The sequence below is a fragment of the Bombus fervidus genome, chromosome 12, assembly GCF_041682495.2.
Source record: "Bombus fervidus isolate BK054 chromosome 12, iyBomFerv1, whole genome shotgun sequence".
NCBI classification, from domain to species: domain Eukaryota; kingdom Metazoa; phylum Arthropoda; class Insecta; order Hymenoptera; family Apidae; genus Bombus; species Bombus fervidus.
In genome coordinates this window covers 4,241,824-4,263,186 of record NC_091528.1, presented here as the reverse complement: position 1 = coordinate 4,263,186, position 21,363 = coordinate 4,241,824, and the positions used below count along the sequence as shown (strand labels likewise).

Below are 21,363 nucleotides of genomic sequence, written 5' to 3'. Positions count from 1 at the left end.
TATAAACAAAATGAAGCTTAAAATAAGAGGAGGAAATGTTCGTTTTAATGATCTTATATTACAACTGTATAAATAGATGTATCCATTTAATACATTACCAAGCAATATATTTTGACTATTGTGATTATTATCGTGCAAAATTAATTGTCTACTGTTGTTTTGGTCAATTATTACTGATTAGATCTATATTGTGATTAGTATATTTGAACTACTGTGTGAAGAGAATCGATCGACTCTATATTAAGTGATTCGATCATTTCAAATACACGAATTGTCCGTCTAACGGTTTCATATTTCCAAATAAATTCTTCTCCGCACTTTGTTAATTAACATTATGTTACGTGTGAAACTAAACCAAACTATAAACTAATTTACTATATGGTCAATTAATTGTACAAGGGAATAATAACATTGTCATAGAGTGAAATTGTTACAAAGTGACAACCAGATTTGAAACGTTATTTAATTACAAAGAATAATAAATCTATGTAAAACGGTTTCGATGGGGAAAATACGTGAAACGAATGAAAATGTTACGAACAGACTCTACGAATTTTCTTTCGTCTCAAATTTTCCAAAAATTATAACAGGCAAGTTTTGACGTAAAACTAGTAGCGCAGGTAAAAAGTTCCACGCCGATAGGAAGTGGCATAAGAAACACGCGAATGAAAAAAACGAGAACAGAGAGCAAACATCGCGTGACTTGTCATTGTAAGTTCATGTCGCAGTTACCATTTCGCTCTAGATGCACGCACTTTATAGAGCGTACCTATTATCGTTTTAATACCCCCGCAGAGCTGTCTCGCAGAAAATGCTCATAGACTCATCGAGAATCCTCTCCACGTTCAGAAGAACCAGCAAAAATTCGTTCGAAGAAACAAAAAGCAACCCTATCCCGCTTACGATCGTTTTTATTTGCTCCAGATAGACAAAGATCCTGATACTGTAGAAATATTCTCAGCTTTATAGGTCGCTCTCCTTATTTCCTTCGGGATTAACATTGTTCCGAGAAAAATGTTTATTATACAATAACAAGAATCGTCATTTTTATCTTCACGGTTGATGGTGCGCGTGCCTGTTTACGATAATTGAAAGTGCACCATTCGAACCGCAGGGGAAAAGTATAATAAGTTATTGTTGAAAAGGGGAACGTACTATAGGATGTCGTTCAAAAGGGGAATAACCTGTTAGGTTAAAAAAAAAATTGCATATTAAATAGCGGATAAATTTCTAAAGCTTTCAAAAACTTTTCCGAAAGGGTTTCAAAATGTTCAAACTGTTATTGAGGATTTCTTGCAAAAATAAATTTTATGGCGTGTATAAAATTACAAATATCGTCTATAAAAATAGAAAAAGATTTCTTCAACGAATCATATTTGATACAATTTTATAATTAAAAGAAATTTAAATTGCCATTTAGTAAACTCTTAAGAGATTATCAATTATTATGTTTATCATGAGAGACAGGAAATGTGACTTATGATATTTTTCATCTGCTATTTGAAAGGGATATTTGGTTGAAACGACGTTTAGTAAATTTCATTTGAACTTGCACGAGAAAATCAATACCGAGACTGTTTTTTAATAATAAATTCAATGTTATTGCGGATACTAACAGATTATAACTAGATGGCAATGGGTGTTTGAAACGCGATATTGCCGGAAGAAATTTTATGCCAGATCGAACAGGTAACACTAGCCTTGTGGTCTCACCGCGAATCTTTGAAAAAATTCTAAGCCGAAGATTGATTAGTCCTTTGGTTTTCACTAATCTAGAGTCGCCTATCGTCAAGCGAAAACATCAAACAGCTCCTTTGACGATCCTTTTCATTAAAACATATTTCCTCTTTTAATAAAAGCTTCCTATAATTAATTTCCCTTGTATAATTAAATTAAATATTATCAATGAGATGAGATATTTCCTACATCTAATTTTTATTCGATTTCTAAAAATTATCTCGCTCTGTTTTTTTGTAAAAAGGAATTTTCCGACAAATTGATATTAGTGAAATTTCCTTCTGATAAATTTTTTGTATACTGACAAAACGATACGTAAATTATTATTTACGCTTTCCAATAATAACAATTTAATTGTAAAATTGATACTTTTGTGATTCTGATTTTCATAACAAACTTTTTGAAATTATTTGAAAATACCGGGCATTATTATGACATCTTTCCGGTTCCAATTGCTATCATAATATCACAGTGAAATATCAAGACATTCGGACATCGTTAAAATGATGTCGGAGATATGGTATCGTTAAGATGCTTACCTAGTTACGGTTTTGCAGAGTACAAAACGAGGTGATTACTTCGGATGATTTCTGCACGTTGCGATGAGTTCACGACCGCGAAACAAGACACTGCGATACACAACTACACGACCCATCGACTTCAAAAGTGGTTTCTTCCTTCCTGGAAACAGATGCATCGTTAGTGTAAAGTATATCAGAATTCATCTTCAATAGCTACTCTACAGAGAAATGTTAGACCACCCAACTAATGAAAATGTTTTCCCTTTACAAATAAATATAACAATATGTAATAACAGTCACTTTGCAATTTTTCCTTTTTCGTTATAAATAATAGTTATTAGCGGTAGTAAAAATAATAATGATTTGACATTGTCTGCGATCTACAAATGACCACATAGTGATCACATTTAAAAAGAATCCATCATACAGTGAATCCACTAAAGAAACCGAAGAAACAGGAAGGCCGCCGGAAAAACAGTTTAGTCGAGTGTCTTTTTCCAGGTGAAACGATTTTAGTTGCACACATTGCCGGTCAGACCGGGTAGGGTCGTTGCACTATTAACTCAGTACGTCTTAGTTTTGTCTAGATACTCGGCTCCTTGACCCTACTTTGCATCACGTGCCACGGCGTGTGGGATCAGGTACCATTTATCCACTCGAACCGGTTGGCGATACTGTAATTCAAACCGCTTCGAGGGTTGCCATTGTTAACGAACAGAGATATCAGTGTTGGCCCCAACTTAATGTAAATAATAAGCGTTGCCGCGCTGCCAGAGAATTGGCAAAAATACCCTCGGGGTTGGGAACCTGACCTGTTGGTTTGTTACTGGATCCTCTATGACTTATTCTCTATACGGATGCTTCCAAAGATTGAAAATTATCGTACAACTTATATGCCTTGAGGTAATTATACAGTCATCTGTTTATGGTTTGTGGAAGAAATATAGCCAGGTCTTGGATTCAAATGTCAATTAGCAGCAATGATTGATTTACTGATACCTACGTAGGGGTCGTATGAGGTGGTTTAAGTATGTTTCTTGTTAGCCATTGAAGTCTGTTTCAGGTTTTGAATCTTCTGTAAATTGCTATATGTTGTTTCATTCGTTAGTATATTTCTTTCTCCTTCTGAGAATTATATGTATTCTTGTATGTATGTTTTATTATTAGAACTCCTTTTCTGGTTCGCTTTCCTTATATTTTTTCCTATTAATTTTTTCTAACTCAGTTTAGTCTTTTTTAACTAATCTCTGTATTGTTTCATTTTATTGCTAGAGCTCTTTTTCTTCTATTGTGATGCAAAACTAAATCCGCACATTCATCGATATATATTATTCTTACTTTCCTAAGTTTAATCGTCGTTTCCTCTTCCTTCCACGATCATTACACACAGCATCCACAGTATAGATTCCACTCGGCACTCGGTTCATAGTTACCGAGTAACTTTCATCAGCATTTTTTTCGCTTTAATGCTTCACGTACTCCAGAGAATTTATCAGAAAATATGTTCCATCTAACACGCGATGATACACATATAACGGTCTAATGCACCTGAAGATGAGTATCACCTTACACATTTTCCCGCATTCGCGACCTTTTTCAGCAAGGCACGCGAGAAAAGGGGGTCGAAAGATCGGGTGGCATTTATTCGGTCTATCCATTCGCAACGTCGTAATTCAGGCTGCAGAGCGGAGGGTACCTATTGTCAGTGGAGAAAGATATCAGTGACAGTGAGTTTAGGTACTTAGTCGCGAGGTTGATATCAAAAGGGCGAAGCTATCCCGTGCCACAGCGATGCGTATTGTTCGTAAACGTGCCTTTTGTATTCCAATTGAAGCACGAATGGATCATCTGCGTCACGGGAAAGGTACGATGCATTCCGGACCTTCCTTTTGTTTACAACGATAAGGACAAATAGGAAGAACCGAGGATACGCCAATGGAAGCAAATTCTCAACTTTTACGTTATGCCTTTGCCCCGTCCTCTTTCTATCCACGTTGTACACATACAGATAAAGAACAACGATGCTGGCCTTTGTCCTTAAATTTCTCTTTTCTTCTTTTTTCCACTTCCTTCGGTTAAATATGCAAACCTCCGTTTCGAATAACGTGGGATGAATGCTACGCGCGCTACGGAAATTGTAGAAAAATTGAAAATATTCCGTTTGTTATGATTTTCTTCGCTTTAGTATGCAACTTGAAAGCATGTTACTCTTGTTTCTTTTATTTCAAAGATGAAACGAGTCAGTGATATTTTGCAAATTACTGGAAATATAAGAAATATTCTTCATAGCGAGCTGTTTTAATATGCTACATGAGCTGTCGAAATTGCAACACAATTAAAAATATTTTTTGTAGCAGATTAAATCTTGAAATTTGAGATTTCGAACCTAAATTTTTAGAATGTTTGAATAACATTCTTCCTGCTGCTCTCATATAAATAATATAGGACGAATGATTGACATCTTTCAACTATTGAAAGATTAAAAACCTTTCTCATATCGATATAATATTGTATGAAAAATACATTAGAGAAGAATTAAATGTTAATATCACCGACACATTTATTTCGATTTTATGCTCGACGCAACGAAAGCGTAAAGGAATCTCCTGGCCAAGTGGCTTGGAAAAAAATAGCTCTTAATTTCTGATTTCTCAAAAAGATGAGAGGATAGCTGTATCGATGAAAGTTATAATCCTGAGTGGAACTTAATGCTCAGCCGTAGTAGACACGAGTCTACTCTGGTAGAACGTATAAAAATACACATGATACGAAATCGTGCGTTTTCAGGCCGCACGTTCTGACCTCTCTAAATATAATTCTCATCGATAAAACTGAATTTCAAGTCGGTTGAAATTAATCCCGACCAATAATATAATCCAACCGTATAAAGCTTGAAGTCGAATAAAATACAAAAGCACTGCGCGATTCTCAAGGGAATATCAAAAAATGCATGAACCTTTCAAAATATCACGAACCAATCCAATCATAAGATATCAACCGAAAGTGTCGATGATATTTTCTCAAATAACAAATCGAAATGAAACGGGATGGAAAATAAACTGAAAAATCAGAAGAATTATCGAAACAGCTTAATCAAAGGAGATACAAAATATGAATAAACTATCCTTTTTTTAACTCGTTGAATTTAGTTTTCAGTGAGTATTAAAACTATATATAGTACTATAACTTTGTAATAAAAATGTAACTGTATAAAGGAAAATTAGACAGAGGATTGGGAAAATGGACAAAAAATTGGAAGCCTAGTCGTTGGAGGCTACAATGTTGCAGAAAATAAAAATCTATCGAACCCATCGGTCCGCGATAACGAAATTAGTCAATTACCAGCCGTTTGGAGGCCTGTTATCGTTAACTCTTTACCTTTATTTCTTCGCCGTGTGCAAGGGTATGGCTTAGACTCACGTAACGCGAGCTTTACAGTCGTAATGCATGTTTTTTGTCACGACACATAGACGGAGATTAGATTTAGCCTCTGTCTTTGCTCGAAACAAGGTCCATGCATGAACAAAAGTCGTGGTCGGAACATAATGACGGAATGATTTCATCCAATATTCTGCGTATTCAGAATAAAATTTCAAGAATTCTACATATTCTGTATTGTGTATCTTTTTTCTATTTTCACTGTTCTACATTCTATATTTTGTTTTCTACATTCTGTATTCTATAATGTATGCATGTTGTATGTTCTATATTCTGTATTTCGTGTTCTACAGAATTGATTGTGTTGTATTGCGACTTTAGAATAAAAAGAAAATTTGTAATTTATTTAAAATTTATTTGGAATTAGGAAAACAAGAATTTTTATTATTTAGATCCCCTTGCACAATAATTTATTAATTTACCTACGAATATTAAAAATTGGTGAATATGTCGATGACTTCAATTCTAACAGTTCTAACATATAATATTATAAAAACATTGTGTAACAAAATTCTATTGTATAACTTACAACTTGTGACCTACCGATTCATTAATATTGCAAACATGCTCAAATGATAAAGACTTTGACCCTCTCCTTTTCTCTAATTAAACTCTTTTTCTTTTAATTCATAATACAACATTTTCTGTTCTACAGAATATAAAATATAAGTAAGATACATAAAATATACGAAATATAGAATAATATTTCAAAGAATGGCCCAGAAAAGAAATTAAAGGAAAATAGACTTAAATTTTTATGAAATATCAAGAGACCAGCATCTCTAGAAAAGTAACACATGATTTTTCTCATACATCGAAGGAAACTTCTCAAACGGTCGGTGTAGAACAGAGGACTATGATCGTAGACACGGCGATGCACGAGCAGGCGAGATGAGGACGCAGATTCTTGGGAAAGTTTATAGTGATCATGGTTAAAGATATTAAGGTCGAGCGTAAGGCAACGATGTAACTTTCCCTCGAAACCTTATATTCTCATATGGCATGAAAGCCGATCAATATCCTCAAAATAGAACGAATGAGTACACGCTTCATGTCGCACAAACGGAAAGAGCAAGAGAGAGAGAGAGAGAGAGAGAGAGAGAATGAGAAAGGGAGTGGAAAAGCAAAATTTTCCGAACCTCTGTTCACCCTAATACTGACGGAGCCCCATTATGAACAGCGACAGTCACGAATATATGAATGGAAACAAGGGGCGCATGGCAAATTATCGACACATCGCTCGAAGATATTCTAACTTACAGTGAAATGTACCAGCCTTTTTCAGGAAGCAATGATACATCTTTTGATGATTCCATTTTATCATTTCTTATTTTTAGTTGCATTAATCACTTGCTAAATTATTGTGAATAATAAGGAATGTAAAAGAATGAAAAATAAATTGTACGAATTCAGACATTTAATATGCTTATAATTATTATAATTTGGAATTAAAAATATGGATAGTAGTATATGATCTTTTTTTCAAGATGCAATAACGGCCGCTTGTATAAACAATTAGCAATGCAGAAAAATGAAGAAAAATTTATATGTATTATATCAAAGATTGAGAGAAAAAGTAGAACAAGTGAGAAAAACTTTAATCTTAAAAACTATGACTAAAGTTAAACCTTAATATAAAAGTTCGTATTCTAGTAAACGTTAAAACACGTTACTAAACATACTCATAAAAGTTGGAACTTCAGTAAATAAATACAGACGTTATATATCATCTTTTATTAGGTTGTCCCAAAAGTTTCTTTCGTTTTACAAGAAAATAATAGATGCACAACGTTTCCTGTTCTATAATATTTTATTAAAGTGTCTATAATCCATTTTGTTCTTTTGTTTCATAACTACACATAATTCAACAAAATAATACAAAACAAGAAGTACTGTACATCTATTACTTCCCTATAAAACGAAAGAAATCTTTGGGACAACCTAATACATTTAATTCATTTGTGAAAATAAATTTCATTTGTACCATTTTGTACTGTAACTCTCATATGAGCTCAAAAATTTCATACATTTAACCTTAGTGTATGAAAGATTCTAAAAATCGAAATTAGTTCAAGCAATTAATTTATACATTGTATTCCAATACATTTTTCTTGAATGATAAATGCGATAAGACATTTCATGTACTACATATATGTATAATATAAGTATACTAATGTAGTCATTAGTATACTAATAACAAATATTAATAAAATTCATATATGTAGTTGTTATCAAAATGAATAGAAAAAGTATGATCTTAGTTAAGAAAGCAATACATAAAAATTAAAAAACAAATAACTTTGATACGAAGTTTATCCGTGCCCACCTACGTGAATTATATTTTAATTAATTTCGCTAAACATATCGTTTATACGGTCATTAATATCCCACATACTATTCATTTCGTTCATTAGCATTAACAACCTTATCTGCTTATCCTAATACTCGGCGCCTCTGTATCAGAAATATCACAGTAAAACTAATTATTCCGTGGAATAAATTCGGAAAATTGTAACACGAAACTTGTATTTCAGAATTATCCATTATTCATACATCACTCCGGTCATTTGAATTAAATAAAGATAAAAGACAGAAACAAAATTGAAATGAAATTTATATAATGCTAGAATAAATCGTTGTTTATCAAAATCCCGATTATTCAATCGTTGTATTAAATTAATCAAATGAAATAATTATATTCCATTTCACCATTGTTTGGTGTTGTTTTTATGTATCAATTTCATTTTTCAACGCTAGATGGATTGATAATTAAATTGAATTTGTATCAGAGAAATCAAAATAACTACGTGAAAAGATATAGAATCGAAACTTTTTCGAGATATTCTACAAAAAATCATTTATATCTCTAAAAGGACGCATGTAAATTTATACATAACACATATTGTATAATGATTGATAAATGATGATAAGGTTGATGTATAATTGATAAATAAATTTACATTGCGAATCTAGAATATATATATACGAAAGCGTTTATTTCAAGCATTCTAGTATTTCTAGTATTATTAAGTATTATAAATTAATTCACCGAAATATAAATATAGATAGAAATATAGATACAAATTTCCATATAAATATAAGTAAATAATTATTGAATATGAATGAACAATGTTATTTAGTTTGTCCACCGTTAATCTTTGATACATTATATGAAAACCTTAATACCAAAAATTTATGGATTGAATTATCATAAAATTCAACTCTTGATTTTCCATACGTTAGCCATAACTTGTGAAAATTACTATATATGTAACATTCATCTGAGAATTACCACTTTCTTTTACAAAATTGCACATTACGTATTAAAATGGCTATTTCCAGTTTTTTCAGTTATCGCAATCCAAACTACTCAAAGCAACGCCATCCAACAATAGTTGCATATATGTATATTAATTCATTAAGGACCTACGTTGCATCAACGTAACATTTCATTCATAATTTTTCTCAGATCTATAGCACTACAATAAATCATTTTCTAGTTAAACTATGGAAACCTTTCTTAATAGGCTTCTATAAGATATTTACTATTCTACTACGACTTTTGGAAATCTCAACCAAACGATATGTAAGTCACTTTATTTACTTACTTTCAATGACATTGCGTCAGAACTTTTACGTATTATTTCATTGTTCGAACCCGATCAAAACAACTAAATTACTTTGTTTATTCACAAAATATCTACCTTTGTATTTTACACGTTTGATTCAAGTAGCCTTGCCCTGGCACACACCTGTTTAAATTCCCAATCGTCCGTGTTCTGCGTAACAGAAACGCGCCTACACTACTTCGCGAGAATCGCAATAATTTCGAGATCTCGATCTTCGACACTAACGACACAGCGATACCGCTTTTATCTTCAAACTACGACACTGCCGATCGCGGCGCGAATTCGACCGCGATTTAAATTGCGCCACTTCGACATCGTTCAACACCAGTCGAATAATCAGCTGAACGGGAACAAGAATAAAAGGGATAGTAGTAGTAGTAAACGAAAGAAAACGAAAATGAACGAGATGAACCGATTTCCCACCAAAAACCACGACTCGCGACACTGACGGTTCGAGGTCGTCACGACGACTGATGGAATTGTCGACAGAGAGCGACACGACAGCCCTCGGCCGGGTCAACGCATGCGCCCTTTACACCCTGTGCCCAACCCTGTTTTTATAAAGACCACCCTTACGCTACGAATCTCCTTTCGAATACCTGCTTTCCTATTTTTTCATTCCTTTAATCCTTCCGCATTCAAGAATAAGATTTATATTAAACCTAATATAAAATATATTTCAATATAAAATGGAATGTATATTCTATATTATATTCCAATGACAATCCTCATGATACGAATTTTCTTTCGAATACTCACCAGCCTACGTTTTCATTCCTTTAGTCCTCCCGTGTACGCAACAGAAGTCTTTGTTAATTATATAAAATATATTTCAACATAAAATGAAGTGTGTATTCCATATACATGTGTACATTGCAGTGACAACCTTTACTCTACGACTCTTCTTTCGAATACCGGCCTTCCTTTTCTCTTATTGCCTTAGTCCTTCCCTAAAGACTACAATTATTATAAAAATGTAAAATTTCGATACACATTATATTAAATATAATGTATATTTATTTTAGCAAAATGGACTTATTTGACATTTTAATTATATTTTACAACTATCCACATCGACCATAACCATTCCCATCACCCATATTGGGTATATTTTATTAAATTAACATTAAATAATATGTAATCTTTTGTTTCATACTCACGTGTGTATGTATGTATACGGTAATATTGTCTGTGAATGAAAATATTTGCTTTTGTGTAATTGGTGATTTTAATTGATGGAAAAAATAATTCCCATTGTTTGTTATAATATCGTGGAACATTATGTAACAGAAAAATAATTTCTCTAATAGTTTTATTTCTAGTGACGTTGTTGCTTCGCACGATGACACATATCGTCCGTGGATAGCGTCACGATCGATTTAATTCGTGAGAAGCAATATCGAGTAATGGAAACTTAATTCTTTATTTCGAGATTCCGTAAACCTAATTAAAGAATTTATACATTCAAATTATTCTATATGTCCCTGAAACGTTTTAAAATCTATCTAATTCTTGAAAACTATCGTGAAAGGAAATCATTTTACATTAACCATTAGTAAAGTCAACCAAATGCAATTAAATACTTTATTGTTATAATGTTAGATGAAAAGTACAAAAGTTACTATTTGTAATGATTATATAATGAAATATTGCGATGGTATAAAATTTCTTGGTAACTTTTAGGAATGAAATATTCATAGGAAATATTGTTAAGTAATAATTTAAACCACATAACATAAAGATTAAAGAATCGAATTAAATCATCCATATTTCTAAGCACTTTTAGAAATTAGTTCTAATAAATAGATTACGAGTCTGCATACAAATTCATATTTTTAGAAGTACAGATAAAAAATTTTAACGAATGAAAATTTTCTAAATGTAATACATATTCCTTATTTTTGATATTTTATATAATTTTGTATTTGTGAACGTTTTTGTATATTTTTACATACTCACATTTGTTACAAATGCACAAATATCCGCAGTTTACTAATAAATCATTAATAAAGTAATAAAAAAGAGAAAGAATTACTGTTATTCATAATATAACAAATAATAAAATCACAAACAAGGATTTACATAGTCAATGACAAAATTTAATTCATAATTCAGATACAGTTTGTATAAGTATTTTTCCAACCGCCACATATACCTATATCGACACGATACTCTGCCGTACCGACGGTCGATCTTACCGCAGTTCAACTTAGAACTAATGCTAGTATAACTCCTAGCATTCGTTTCTAAAGCACGGTACATTGCAATGCAATAACAGAAAGGTCCTCTAACGTAGGAATTAAATGCGACCTGATTACCCAAGAATGAAATTTCAAATATGGTCAATGCCTTTTAAGAGTATAATAAATTGTATCTTATGTCACAATAATTTTTCGAGAATATATTATATTTGTTTAAAAGACCAGTCAACCATAATTAAAAATATTATATAAAATATAAATACCTTCATTTAGATATACAATATATGAGGTATTGTGCATTTTAAATTTTGATATGCTTGATTTTAATGCTGTTAATAACTTACAGTCAAGTAAATGTAGTAAGAAGGAGAAAAGATGTAAGAAATCAAACAAGATTCACAGAAAAATACTTTATTATAACAGAGATAGATCCTTCAATTCAGGTTTAGGAAACTGCACTCTCTGTTCAATCCATTTTGCTACAGTAAGAAGTTCCTTCTCTTTCAAAGGAGGTCCCATAAGTTGTAGGGATAATGGTAAACCACTCTTAGATAGTTTAATTGGCACATTAAGTGCTGGTATACCTGCCATATTAGCAGGTTGAGTACAATAATCTTGAATCAAACACTGTGCCTGGTTATCCATTGAAATAAAATCATTATAGGTAGGAGCTCCTGTTAAAGTGGTAGGAGTGAGTAGGAGATCAATATTATTATTCCATACTGCATCAAAATCTTCTGAGATTAATCTTCTTATTTTCATTGCTTTTACATAATATTCTTCGTAATTTTCATTTAATAAAAAATAATTCCCGACTAGAATACGTTCTTTAACTATTTTACCAAACCCTTCAGACCTTGTCTTTTTATACATATTATGCACAGAACTCCATTCATCTGATCTGTAACCATACTCCATACCATCATAACAAGCAAGATTACTAGCAACATCACAACGATTTAAAATTGTATAACACATTATAGAATAGTTAGTATGTGGCAATGATACTGTGGAAAGTGATGCTCCATCTTCGCTTAAGTATCGAGAAATTTCATCCCAACATTCTTGTACCTCTCGGCTTAGATTTTTCTCTTTATACTCCTTTGGTATTCCAATTCTAATATTATTAATATTTATTTTATCTGGTATGTCAAATGGTACATATTCTTTTCGTAAACAAGTAGAATCAAACTCATCTGGACCAGCTATAATATTTAAAACTAACACAGCATCATCAACATTTCTTGCAAGAATACCAGGTACATCCATTGAATTTACAAGAGGAATAAGTCCATAGCGCGACACCAAACCATAAGTAGGTTTTAATCCAATTAAGCCACAGTAAGATGCTGGGTTTCGAGTTGAACCTCCAGTATCTGAACCAATTGCAGCATAACAACTTCCAGTTAGAACAGCCACTGCAGAACCACCACTGCTACCACCTAAAATAAAATTCTTATAAAATATTTGATAAAAGACTTTAACCATATATACCTGCTATATGCCAGGAATCTGCATTTTTATTCTGTTCTGTATGTTCTTTCATTTGATTATTGCAAGAATAAAATTTTGAAAACAAATCTGAGTTCCATAAGTTTTTTGTAGGTCCATAATATGAGTCAATAGTTCCAGAACCCATAGCAAATTCATCGAGATTAGTTTTACCAATTAACACTGCTCCAGCATCTTTTAAACGTTGATATACAGTGGCATTGTAGGTGGGAATAAAATTTGACAGCATCTTTGATGCACAAGTTGTTAGATGACCTTTCGTACAATAATTATCTTTAATCGCAATGGGAATTCCATCGAGTTTTCCCAATAAGCTACAATCTTTTTGCCGTGAATCTGAATTTTCGGCATGTTTCTTTGCTGTCTTATCGGTAATAGTAATATAAGCATTTAAAGGTTTAATAGCCGATGCAACTTTAATAGCTGCTTTTGTAACATCAGAAGGTCCCACATCACCAGCATTTATCTTTTGACTTACTTCTCTTATTGATGTAGTCAGTAATTTATTCATATTTTCCTAATGTAACCAAACAATGATATACATATATATATATATATAACCTCAATTTATTTGCCAGTAAGAAATAATTTTAAATAAATTGCTATAGAAAAGATGATATTGATGCTTAAGAAATTAGTTAAAATAGGGGATAAATTAATTAGGCTAATAATGCAATAATATTAATTAAAAGTCACGTGATAAATATATGAACTGTTTAGAACGTGTGTTACGTGATATGTACATATATTCAATACAATAAATAATTTATAACATAACTTTGAACTTAAATTTATTGTTGTATATATTAATTGTTAGTAGTTTCTTTAACAATTGTGCAATAATAATTACAATTTTCTTGCAATAATGAGAGAAAAAGTCACCAACTAAAACAAGATGGATATATTATTACGCTATTTTCTCATTTGAAAATATTGCACATAATTTAAATATGTAAATCAAGTTGTCAAATCAAGTGATATAGATTCATTTATATTCTGGTATTATTTTATAAATTGTATTTACTACATTCGAAAATAAAGAAACTATAGGACGTTTTTAAATATCTTCAAAAAGTAAAAGAATATGACTTTTTTATTGATAGATTTATTTATTGATTTGATATACTAAATCCGTTTATGTATATGATTATGGCTTATGAAGATAGTTACAATCATAATCATGTCAGAACAACTTCCACTTTCAAAATATCTATATACGTATCTCTAAATATTTTATCTTTTAAATTAAATTAAAATATCTTATTTCCCTTTTATTATAAATTTTTTGCATTATTCAATGATTTATCCAATTGCCTAATTAATATATTTCTGCTAATATGTATGTAGAGCAATTTGTGTAAATAAAATTAGTACTTCAAATAAATGCAACAGATATAAAAATAAAAAAAGATTGGTCAATTTTATCCACTAAGAAATGGGTGCACATATTTGACCACTTCCACCTTTCAAAAGTTGCATTGAACTCGCTGCCATTTCCACTTGATTCTCTGTACGTTCAGAGGTTTCCAAGATGGCGAAGAAAACGTTAGCAGATAAAACACTTCAAAACGAAGATAATGTTAAAAATAATGATGATATATTTAACGACGATGAAGAGCCAAATTTCAGCGATCCTGAAGGATTTGTGGACGATATTACCGACGAAGGTAAACAAAACTTTTCCTCAATGAATTTTCATCAATAGAAACTATGCCAGGACGTCTGAAAGCATGGCTACGTATAATCGCAAATGTGGAATGTATACCTAACCTAAAAAGCCACGAGTGTTTCATACTTTGCATTAAATATTACTTCGTAAGTTATATTGAATGTAATTTTATTTAGCTTCTTTTCAGTTTAATATTTTTATTTGCAGAACTCCTTGGTGATATCTTGAAGCAAAAACCATCAGAGACAGATGGAGTGGAATCCGTAATCGTCGTTGATGGAGTTCCCCAGGTTGAACCAGAAAGATTGGAAAAACTTCAATCTGTCATTAGCAAAGTCTTAGGAAAATTTGGCACAATAGTGAATCAATATTATCCCAAAAATGAAAATGGATATACAAAAGGGTGTGTACTAATGACCTATATATTATCCTTATACTTAAGAAATTATTCAAATGTTATTGTATTAACTATATATTTTGCATTTCAGGTATATATTTCTAGAATATAATAATCCTCTTAATGCTTTAGCAGCTGCCCAATCTGTAAATAATTACAAAATTGACAAGCAACACACATTCAAAGTAAATTTGTTTACCGATTTTAAAAAATTTGAAGAGATTGCAGATGAATGGGAACCTCCAAAACCACAAGAATTTAAAGCTGCAGCAGATTTACATTATTATCTTTTAGAACCAGATGCTTATGACCAATTTTGTGTACTTTGTGGTAATGGACCTTCTGTTACTGTTCAAGTCTGGCAGAATTCTGCTCCTGAACCAACATTGCTTGAAGAACGTTCTGTAAGTTATTATATTTTATTCATTTTAATTGATCACTTATTGGGTACTAAATTTTTATATTTTCTGTAGCGCTGGACTGAGACGTATGTTAAATGGTCTCCATTGGGCACATATTTAGCAACATTCCACAAATTGGGTGTTGCATTATGGGGTGGTCCTCAATTTTTACAACAGGCCAGATTCAGTCAGAAGGGTGTTGAATGTATTGACTTTTCTCCTTGTGAACGTTATTTAGTAACATACACTCCACGAACTGATCTTGGTTCAGACCAGAAACGGCTAGTAATTTGGGACATTCTTACTGGACAAGAAAAACGTGCGTTTTTCGCAGATGGTTCTTCAGTATGGCCTATTTTCCGCTGGTCGCATGATGATAAATATCTTGCTCGTATGGGGGAAGATGTTTTGAGTGTGTATGAAACACCAGTATGTTCCTTTCTTTAATGTTATAAATAGCATTATGTTTCAGCATGTTTGAGTTTTAGTAACCTTATTATAAATATTGCAGTCATTTGGATTATTGGATAAGAAGAGTATAAAAATTCCCGGTATCAGAGATTTTAGTTGGTCTCCCACAGATAACGTTCTTGCTTACTGGGTACCAGAAGATAAAGATGTTCCAGCTAGAGTCACTCTTCTCGAAATTCCAAAGTAATACATTTTTAATATTTTTTACTATATTCCATATTTCATAAATTATTTAAATTATAATTTGTAATACATATTTCTAGCCGAAATGAAATTCGTAACAAGAACTTGTTTAATGTAGCTGATTGTAAAATTTTTTGGCAAAAGTCAGGGGATTATCTCTGTGTGAAAGTCGACCGTTTTGCCAAACGCAAAGAGAAAACAGAACAGAAATATACGGTATTTGTTAAATTAGTTATTGAATGCATTAAAATGTATGTAGCATGAGTATAACTTTATGTTTATTAACAGGGTATGTCTTATAACTTTGAAATCTTTCATATGAGGGAAAAGCAAATTCCAGTCGATAGTGTAGAAATAAAAGAACCAATCCACGCATTTGCTTGGGAACCTGTTGGAAGCAAATTTGCTATTATTCACGGAGAGATTCCAAGCGTAAACGTTAGCTTTTATGAAGTACGATACGGTCATCAACCAGCCCTCCTTAGTAAGTTTGTAACAATTATCCCATAAATTTCAATATCACTATGGTATTATGTACATAAATATTCATTTTACTCAACAGAAAAATTAGAGAAGAAGGCTTGTAATCATCTATTTTGGTCGCCATCTGGACAATTTATTGTTCTTGCTGGATTGACAACCATGGCAGGGGCTTTGGAATTCATTGATACTAATGATTTTACTATCATGAACTCAACTGACCATTATCAAACTTCAGATGTCGAATGGGATCCTACTGGACGGTGAGAATTTATTCTTATATATTTATATATAAAATATTTCATAATTATATATTTTTTAATATAACAATTATATAAATATATATTTCATTATAGGTATGTAGTAACAGCAGTTTCGAGTTGGAAAACTAGCGTAGATAATGGATACTGGATATGGACATTCCAAGGACGTATCTTAAAAAGAGTTAATCTTAATCAGTTCAATCAACTATTATGGAGACCGAGACCACCAACGTTATTAACACCAGAACAAATTAAAGAAATTAAGAAAAATTTAAAGAAATATTCCGCACAATTTGAAAGCAAAGATCGTATGCGACTGACGCGCGCCTCGAAGGTACTTATATCATATTGTATCGATATATATTTAATATAAGTTATGCATTTACTATACATAAGTTATTATTTTTAGGAATTAATCGAAAAACGCTGCGCAGCGATGAAAGCATTTGAAGAATATCGTTCAAAACGTATACAAGAATGGAATAACCAGAAGAAACGACGTTTAGAATTACGTAATGGTTTGTATTGTAATAAATTTCTTTTTTGGAATTTAAAAGTAAGGTATCTTATACAATAATAAACTCTTTTTCAGCTATCGACACCGACGAATTAGATTCTGATTCAAAGAATGTAGAAGAAGAAGTAATAGAATTTTTCGTCAAAGAAGAAACATTCATCATCGACGAGAAATAAAACTGTGTGGAAGAAGTTTTCATCTCTGCCATTTTTGGAAATCTCTAGTGCAAAACCAATTCAGTCATTTGTGAAAAGTGTCATCGAAGTAATTATCTTCCAGAGCCACATAAATTGTGGCTCACAATAGTAGACTGAAATGACTATTTTAAGTGGTTATGAACAGTTTTTCTTATACTATTTCTGCACCTTAATTGGAATTTCTTCTACTTTCCCGACGTTGCGTATGAAACGTCGTAAACGTAGTACCATAAAGTTTTATCATGTTCCATACAGGATAGTATGTCATTCAACAAATAATTATTATCAATACAAACATATATGACGTACTTTTTTATTTATCAAACCCATATAGCTCGATTTATTCAGTTTCATATATTTATAAATAGAAAGAGATTTTTTAATTTATATATTTCTCATAATTTAAACACGATGTAAATGATAAATGAAAAAAATTTTGTAAATTAATAACATAAATTATAATATTCTTTTTTATAATTTTAATTCATATGATTATTTGTATTAGAAAACGATTAGCATATATAAATGCCACCGGTCTACGAATTATGACTTAGATTATAAATGGTAAACATTAAACAGACATAATACTAAAAATAATATCGAAAGAGAACAACGATAGCACATACCCAACTCGGAGGAATTCTATCCCGTTCAAAAAATGTTTTATTTGTTACACGTTTTGCGCATGAAAACAAACGTTCATGCTCTCTTTGTAATTCATTTTGTAAGTTTCTATTCTTGGTTACAATAGTAATTTGAGTTTCCAAGTCTTTATTGACAGATCTGTAACCTAGGATTAATTCTTTTCTATTATTTTAAAATCAATTTCTTTTTAAATTTTAGATCTTACCAAAATTAGGGGATCCAATAAGCGTGAGACAAGGCTTTTCTTGTTCTGGTAGAGAATACCAAAGTCCTTTAGCATGATACGTCCATCCTGGCCTAATAAATTCCCACAAAATTACTCTATTTTGTTGTCCTAACTTGTTACAGTATTTAACAAATGCCTCCTCTATTTTTGTGTATGCTGCTGGAATGCAACCAGCAACGCCTTTTGCAGCTAAATATGACATGTGACATTAGTTTAAAAAGTAAATAATTTTCACTCAGTTGTGTTTACAACATAAACTTACTAAAAAAACCATTAGCAGTTGGATGTGCTGTCAACAAATGACATGTTCCTTGACAGTGTTTAAGCAATGCTTCACTGTACTCTGAAGTTAAGTTAAAGTAACCAGTTGCTAATTTGAGTGTTGTACCTGGCGGAGCTGTCTGTAAAAGTTTCAATGTTATCTGGCTATCATGATAAATGTTTAATTGACCCATCTGTACCGAAGGAAAAATCCAAGTATCTACATCTAAATCTTTTGCTACAAAAACAACCGTACTTATGCTTCAATCTTGTTGAGTTATGTTTTTATAAATATATATAGATAAAGAGTACATATGTACCTATTTTTTCAGGATCAGAATATTCTTCTAATTCTCTCTGGAACAAAGCTTTCACACTATGTGCAGCTTTTTCAATGAATGTAATAGGATCCTTAAGAGGATTGACTTTCATAACAGGATTTAATACTGTATTGCCATCAGGTTTAAGTACAAAACTAAATTCTCCCACTCTTCGGACTAGCTCATCATAAAAATCACAAAGTTCTTCACAATCTTCAATCACAAAATAACGATCTTGTCTATTTGTAAAATAGTCATTGCTAAGGTTAGCACTAAAAATTATATTTAATTATAACTATTTGCTTAAATGACTTCACATAAAATTAAATATTTAACTATTTACCCACTAATTATTATGTCATTGTCTATCATGTACAATTTCATATGTTGTAATCCTATCAATTCATTGAAACGATCTGGTGTAATCATTTTTAAGAACCCACGAAGTTTTGGAGTATGATACAAGAAAATCTGACAACAATGACCATGTTTTCCATTAAGTAATGGTTCCAACATTTTACGAGAATTTAATTTACCTCTAGATCCCCTCATAAAATCTATCAAAATTTTAACTTCAACATTACCATTACTTGTAATTAAAGCTTCATTTACAGCATTTACCTAATAATAAAAATATTATTATTTATCATGTTAAAGCTTTAAATGCTTAGATCTTAGAATATGCTTACTAAATTAGATTCTAATTTTCCTGTGCCTAAATATAATGATGCAAATGTTATCCTTTTCCTTGCATTTTTACACTTTTGTACAAGAGTGGAATAAAATACACTTGGTTCATGAATTATTTTAATCTGAAAATACAAAACTATGGTAAAGTACATTCTGAATTCTTTCTAAACTAAATACTTTTTACATCTACCTTAGATCCATTTATGGCAAAACAAGGAGCATTTTTATATAACCATGTTAATGTATAAAATTCAGATTGAATTGTTTCAAATTCTATATCTTTCTCTTCAGCAGTCATAGTAATTGATGTAATATCTTTTACTACAGGTGAAGAAGAAAATTTTAATTCTGATTGACCAGAAATAAATAGTTTCCTTGTATGAAACCTAAAATTTTATATTAAAAGATATCATGTATAAATACATATTAATAATCATAGATGTAGAAATAAATATAACAATAAAATATTGGTAAGAAAACCATGAAAACTGCGTTAGTTTCATTCATTAAAATTCAAGCCCAAAGTCAAATAACCCAAATGATATTTTTTCATTATACATACATATAACACGATTTACGTATCGAAAAATGATTAAATTAATTTCCCAATGCAACTTTTATTTCGAATTTTTATTTTTTGTAAATATGGAAAAATCAAATTCATCGTATGTCAAATTATATGTGACGAATGTCTTGTGTCAAATCAACAAACATAGGTTAATCTACCTTTATTTGCTTTGAAAAGAATGAAATTTGATAGGACATCCATATTGGTTGGATTTTTTATATTCTACTCACCGCTTTACAGCTTTTAAAATTACGTTATGCATGGGTAAATTCTTAAATAACAAGGCATTAACAATAACAGACTTCAAATTATAAATAACACTTCCCTCCAGGGTACAAATTGCAGCGCACGCAATCTTTTGGCCCCTTTACACATTATATAAACATATTTACATATATATATACTTACATATATTTCTACGCTGTATTCAAATACAAACAATTTTAAGATAGATTAAAATAAAAATACTCAATTTATCTTATACTCTAGTTTTATTAACATATTAAATATTTATAAAAAGATGTCATCTCATTTGGGTTAATAAATTCTTGGAGAAATACACAAAAGATTTTAAAACTATATATTTGTAAAACTAAACTAACATTCTATTAAATAATATACATATATACCATTTCTGTAGATAACTTGTGGCAATTTATTGAATTTATGATCATTTCCTCGAAAACATTGCTTTTCTTGCCACTGAATCTTTTGTAGTTTTCCCAGACTATTGAAATATTCGGTTTCTTATTACAAGAAACATTTTGTAATAATCAGAATAAATAATAATCGAAGAATAAGGAAAGTTCCTGGCGAATGTTGAACATTTGATCTAAACCCAATATTTTTTACTTATTTCTCATTGAAATATAAGTTCCATCGTTTTTGTTAAAAGTGATACTTTTTCTATTGATTAGTATTCGATTTTTCGCTTTAATCGGTGTATTTGATCTCCAACTGAAAACAACATTTATTTGAACAGTGTTTCGGAGAAGTTTATAATAATTTTATTTAAATTTCATAAAGTGTAGAATATA

The 21,363-nt window shown here is 31.1% G+C and overlaps 4 protein-coding genes across 7 annotated transcripts in view; 1 reads left to right on the top strand and 3 right to left on the bottom strand.

Annotated features, from left to right (window-relative positions):
• The window catches only part of Liprin-gamma (liprin protein kazrin), a 138,898-nt gene extending 129,107 nt beyond the window's left edge, over positions 1 to 9,791 (bottom strand). For all 3 annotated transcript variants that reach the window (XM_072014145.1, XM_072014140.1, XM_072014144.1), the window contains exons 1-2: positions 9,401 to 9,791; positions 2,277 to 2,418 (exon numbers count right to left, since the gene is read on the bottom strand). The gene's annotated coding sequence lies outside the window, so the exon portion shown is untranslated. The remainder of the gene's footprint in view (positions 1 to 2,276; positions 2,419 to 9,400) is intronic.
• A 1,565-nt stretch (positions 9,792 to 11,356) lies between these two features.
• Gata (glutamyl-tRNA(Gln) amidotransferase subunit A, mitochondrial) lies at positions 11,357 to 14,589 on the bottom strand. Of its 2 annotated transcripts, none has more exons than XM_072015039.1 (3): positions 14,502 to 14,589; positions 13,021 to 13,555; positions 11,357 to 12,968 (listed from the first exon to the last, which is right to left on the bottom strand). In XM_072015039.1, the coding sequence occupies exons 2-3, from the start codon at positions 13,547 to 13,549 to the stop codon at positions 11,941 to 11,943; spliced, it is 1,557 nt and encodes a 518-aa protein (XP_071871140.1). In that variant the 5' UTR covers positions 13,550 to 13,555; positions 14,502 to 14,589; the 3' UTR covers positions 11,357 to 11,940. The 2 variants fall into 2 exon arrangements, with proteins under 2 accessions (XP_071871140.1, XP_071871139.1); XM_072015038.1 differs by lacking the exon at positions 14,502 to 14,589 and adding an exon at positions 13,889 to 14,011.
• On the top strand, positions 14,569 to 17,915 carry Eif3b (eukaryotic translation initiation factor 3 subunit B). Its single transcript, XM_072015037.1, has 11 exons — positions 14,569 to 14,705; positions 14,915 to 15,110; positions 15,196 to 15,508; positions 15,578 to 15,934; positions 16,017 to 16,159; positions 16,240 to 16,375; positions 16,448 to 16,643; positions 16,722 to 16,902; positions 16,996 to 17,236; positions 17,312 to 17,420; positions 17,495 to 17,915. Exons 1-11 carry the CDS (start codon positions 14,570 to 14,572, stop codon positions 17,593 to 17,595), a joined length of 2,109 nt encoding a protein of 702 aa, XP_071871138.1. The 5' UTR covers position 14,569; the 3' UTR covers positions 17,596 to 17,915.
• Pgs1 (Phosphatidylglycerophosphate synthase 1) lies at positions 15,659 to 20,711 on the bottom strand. Its single transcript, XM_072015041.1, has 8 exons — positions 20,557 to 20,711; positions 19,949 to 20,144; positions 19,758 to 19,880; positions 19,412 to 19,689; positions 19,069 to 19,340; positions 18,750 to 18,986; positions 18,467 to 18,676; positions 15,659 to 18,406 (listed from the first exon to the last, which is right to left on the bottom strand). Exons 1-8 carry the CDS (start codon positions 20,586 to 20,588, stop codon positions 18,204 to 18,206), a joined length of 1,551 nt encoding a protein of 516 aa, XP_071871142.1. The 5' UTR covers positions 20,589 to 20,711; the 3' UTR covers positions 15,659 to 18,203.
• Positions 20,712 to 21,363: the final 652 nt, after the last annotated feature.

Coding starts and splice junctions, on each gene's coding strand:
- Gata (XM_072015039.1), bottom strand. CDS start 13,549: ATGAATAAATTACTGACTACATCAATAAGAGAAGTAAGTCAAAAGATA. Junction 12,969..13,020: donor AGATTCCTGGCATATAGCAG/GTATATATGGTT, acceptor ATTTTATTTTAG/GTGGTAGCAGTGGTGGTTCT.
- Eif3b (XM_072015037.1), top strand. CDS start 14,570: ATGGCGAAGAAAACGTTAGCAGATAAAACACTTCAAAACGAAGATAAT. Junction 15,509..15,577: donor CATTGCTTGAAGAACGTTCT/GTAAGTTATTAT, acceptor TATTTTCTGTAG/CGCTGGACTGAGACGTATGT. Junction 16,160..16,239: donor ACTCTTCTCGAAATTCCAAA/GTAATACATTTT, acceptor ACATATTTCTAG/CCGAAATGAAATTCGTAACA.
- Pgs1 (XM_072015041.1), bottom strand. CDS start 20,588: ATGCATAACGTAATTTTAAAAGCTGTAAAGCG. Junction 20,145..20,556: donor ATTTTAAAAGCTGTAAAGCG/GTGAGTAGAATA, acceptor ATAAAATTTTAG/GTTTCATACAAGGAAACTAT. Junction 19,341..19,411: donor AATGACATAATAATTAGTGG/GTAAATAGTTAA, acceptor TATAATTTTTAG/TGCTAACCTTAGCAATGACT.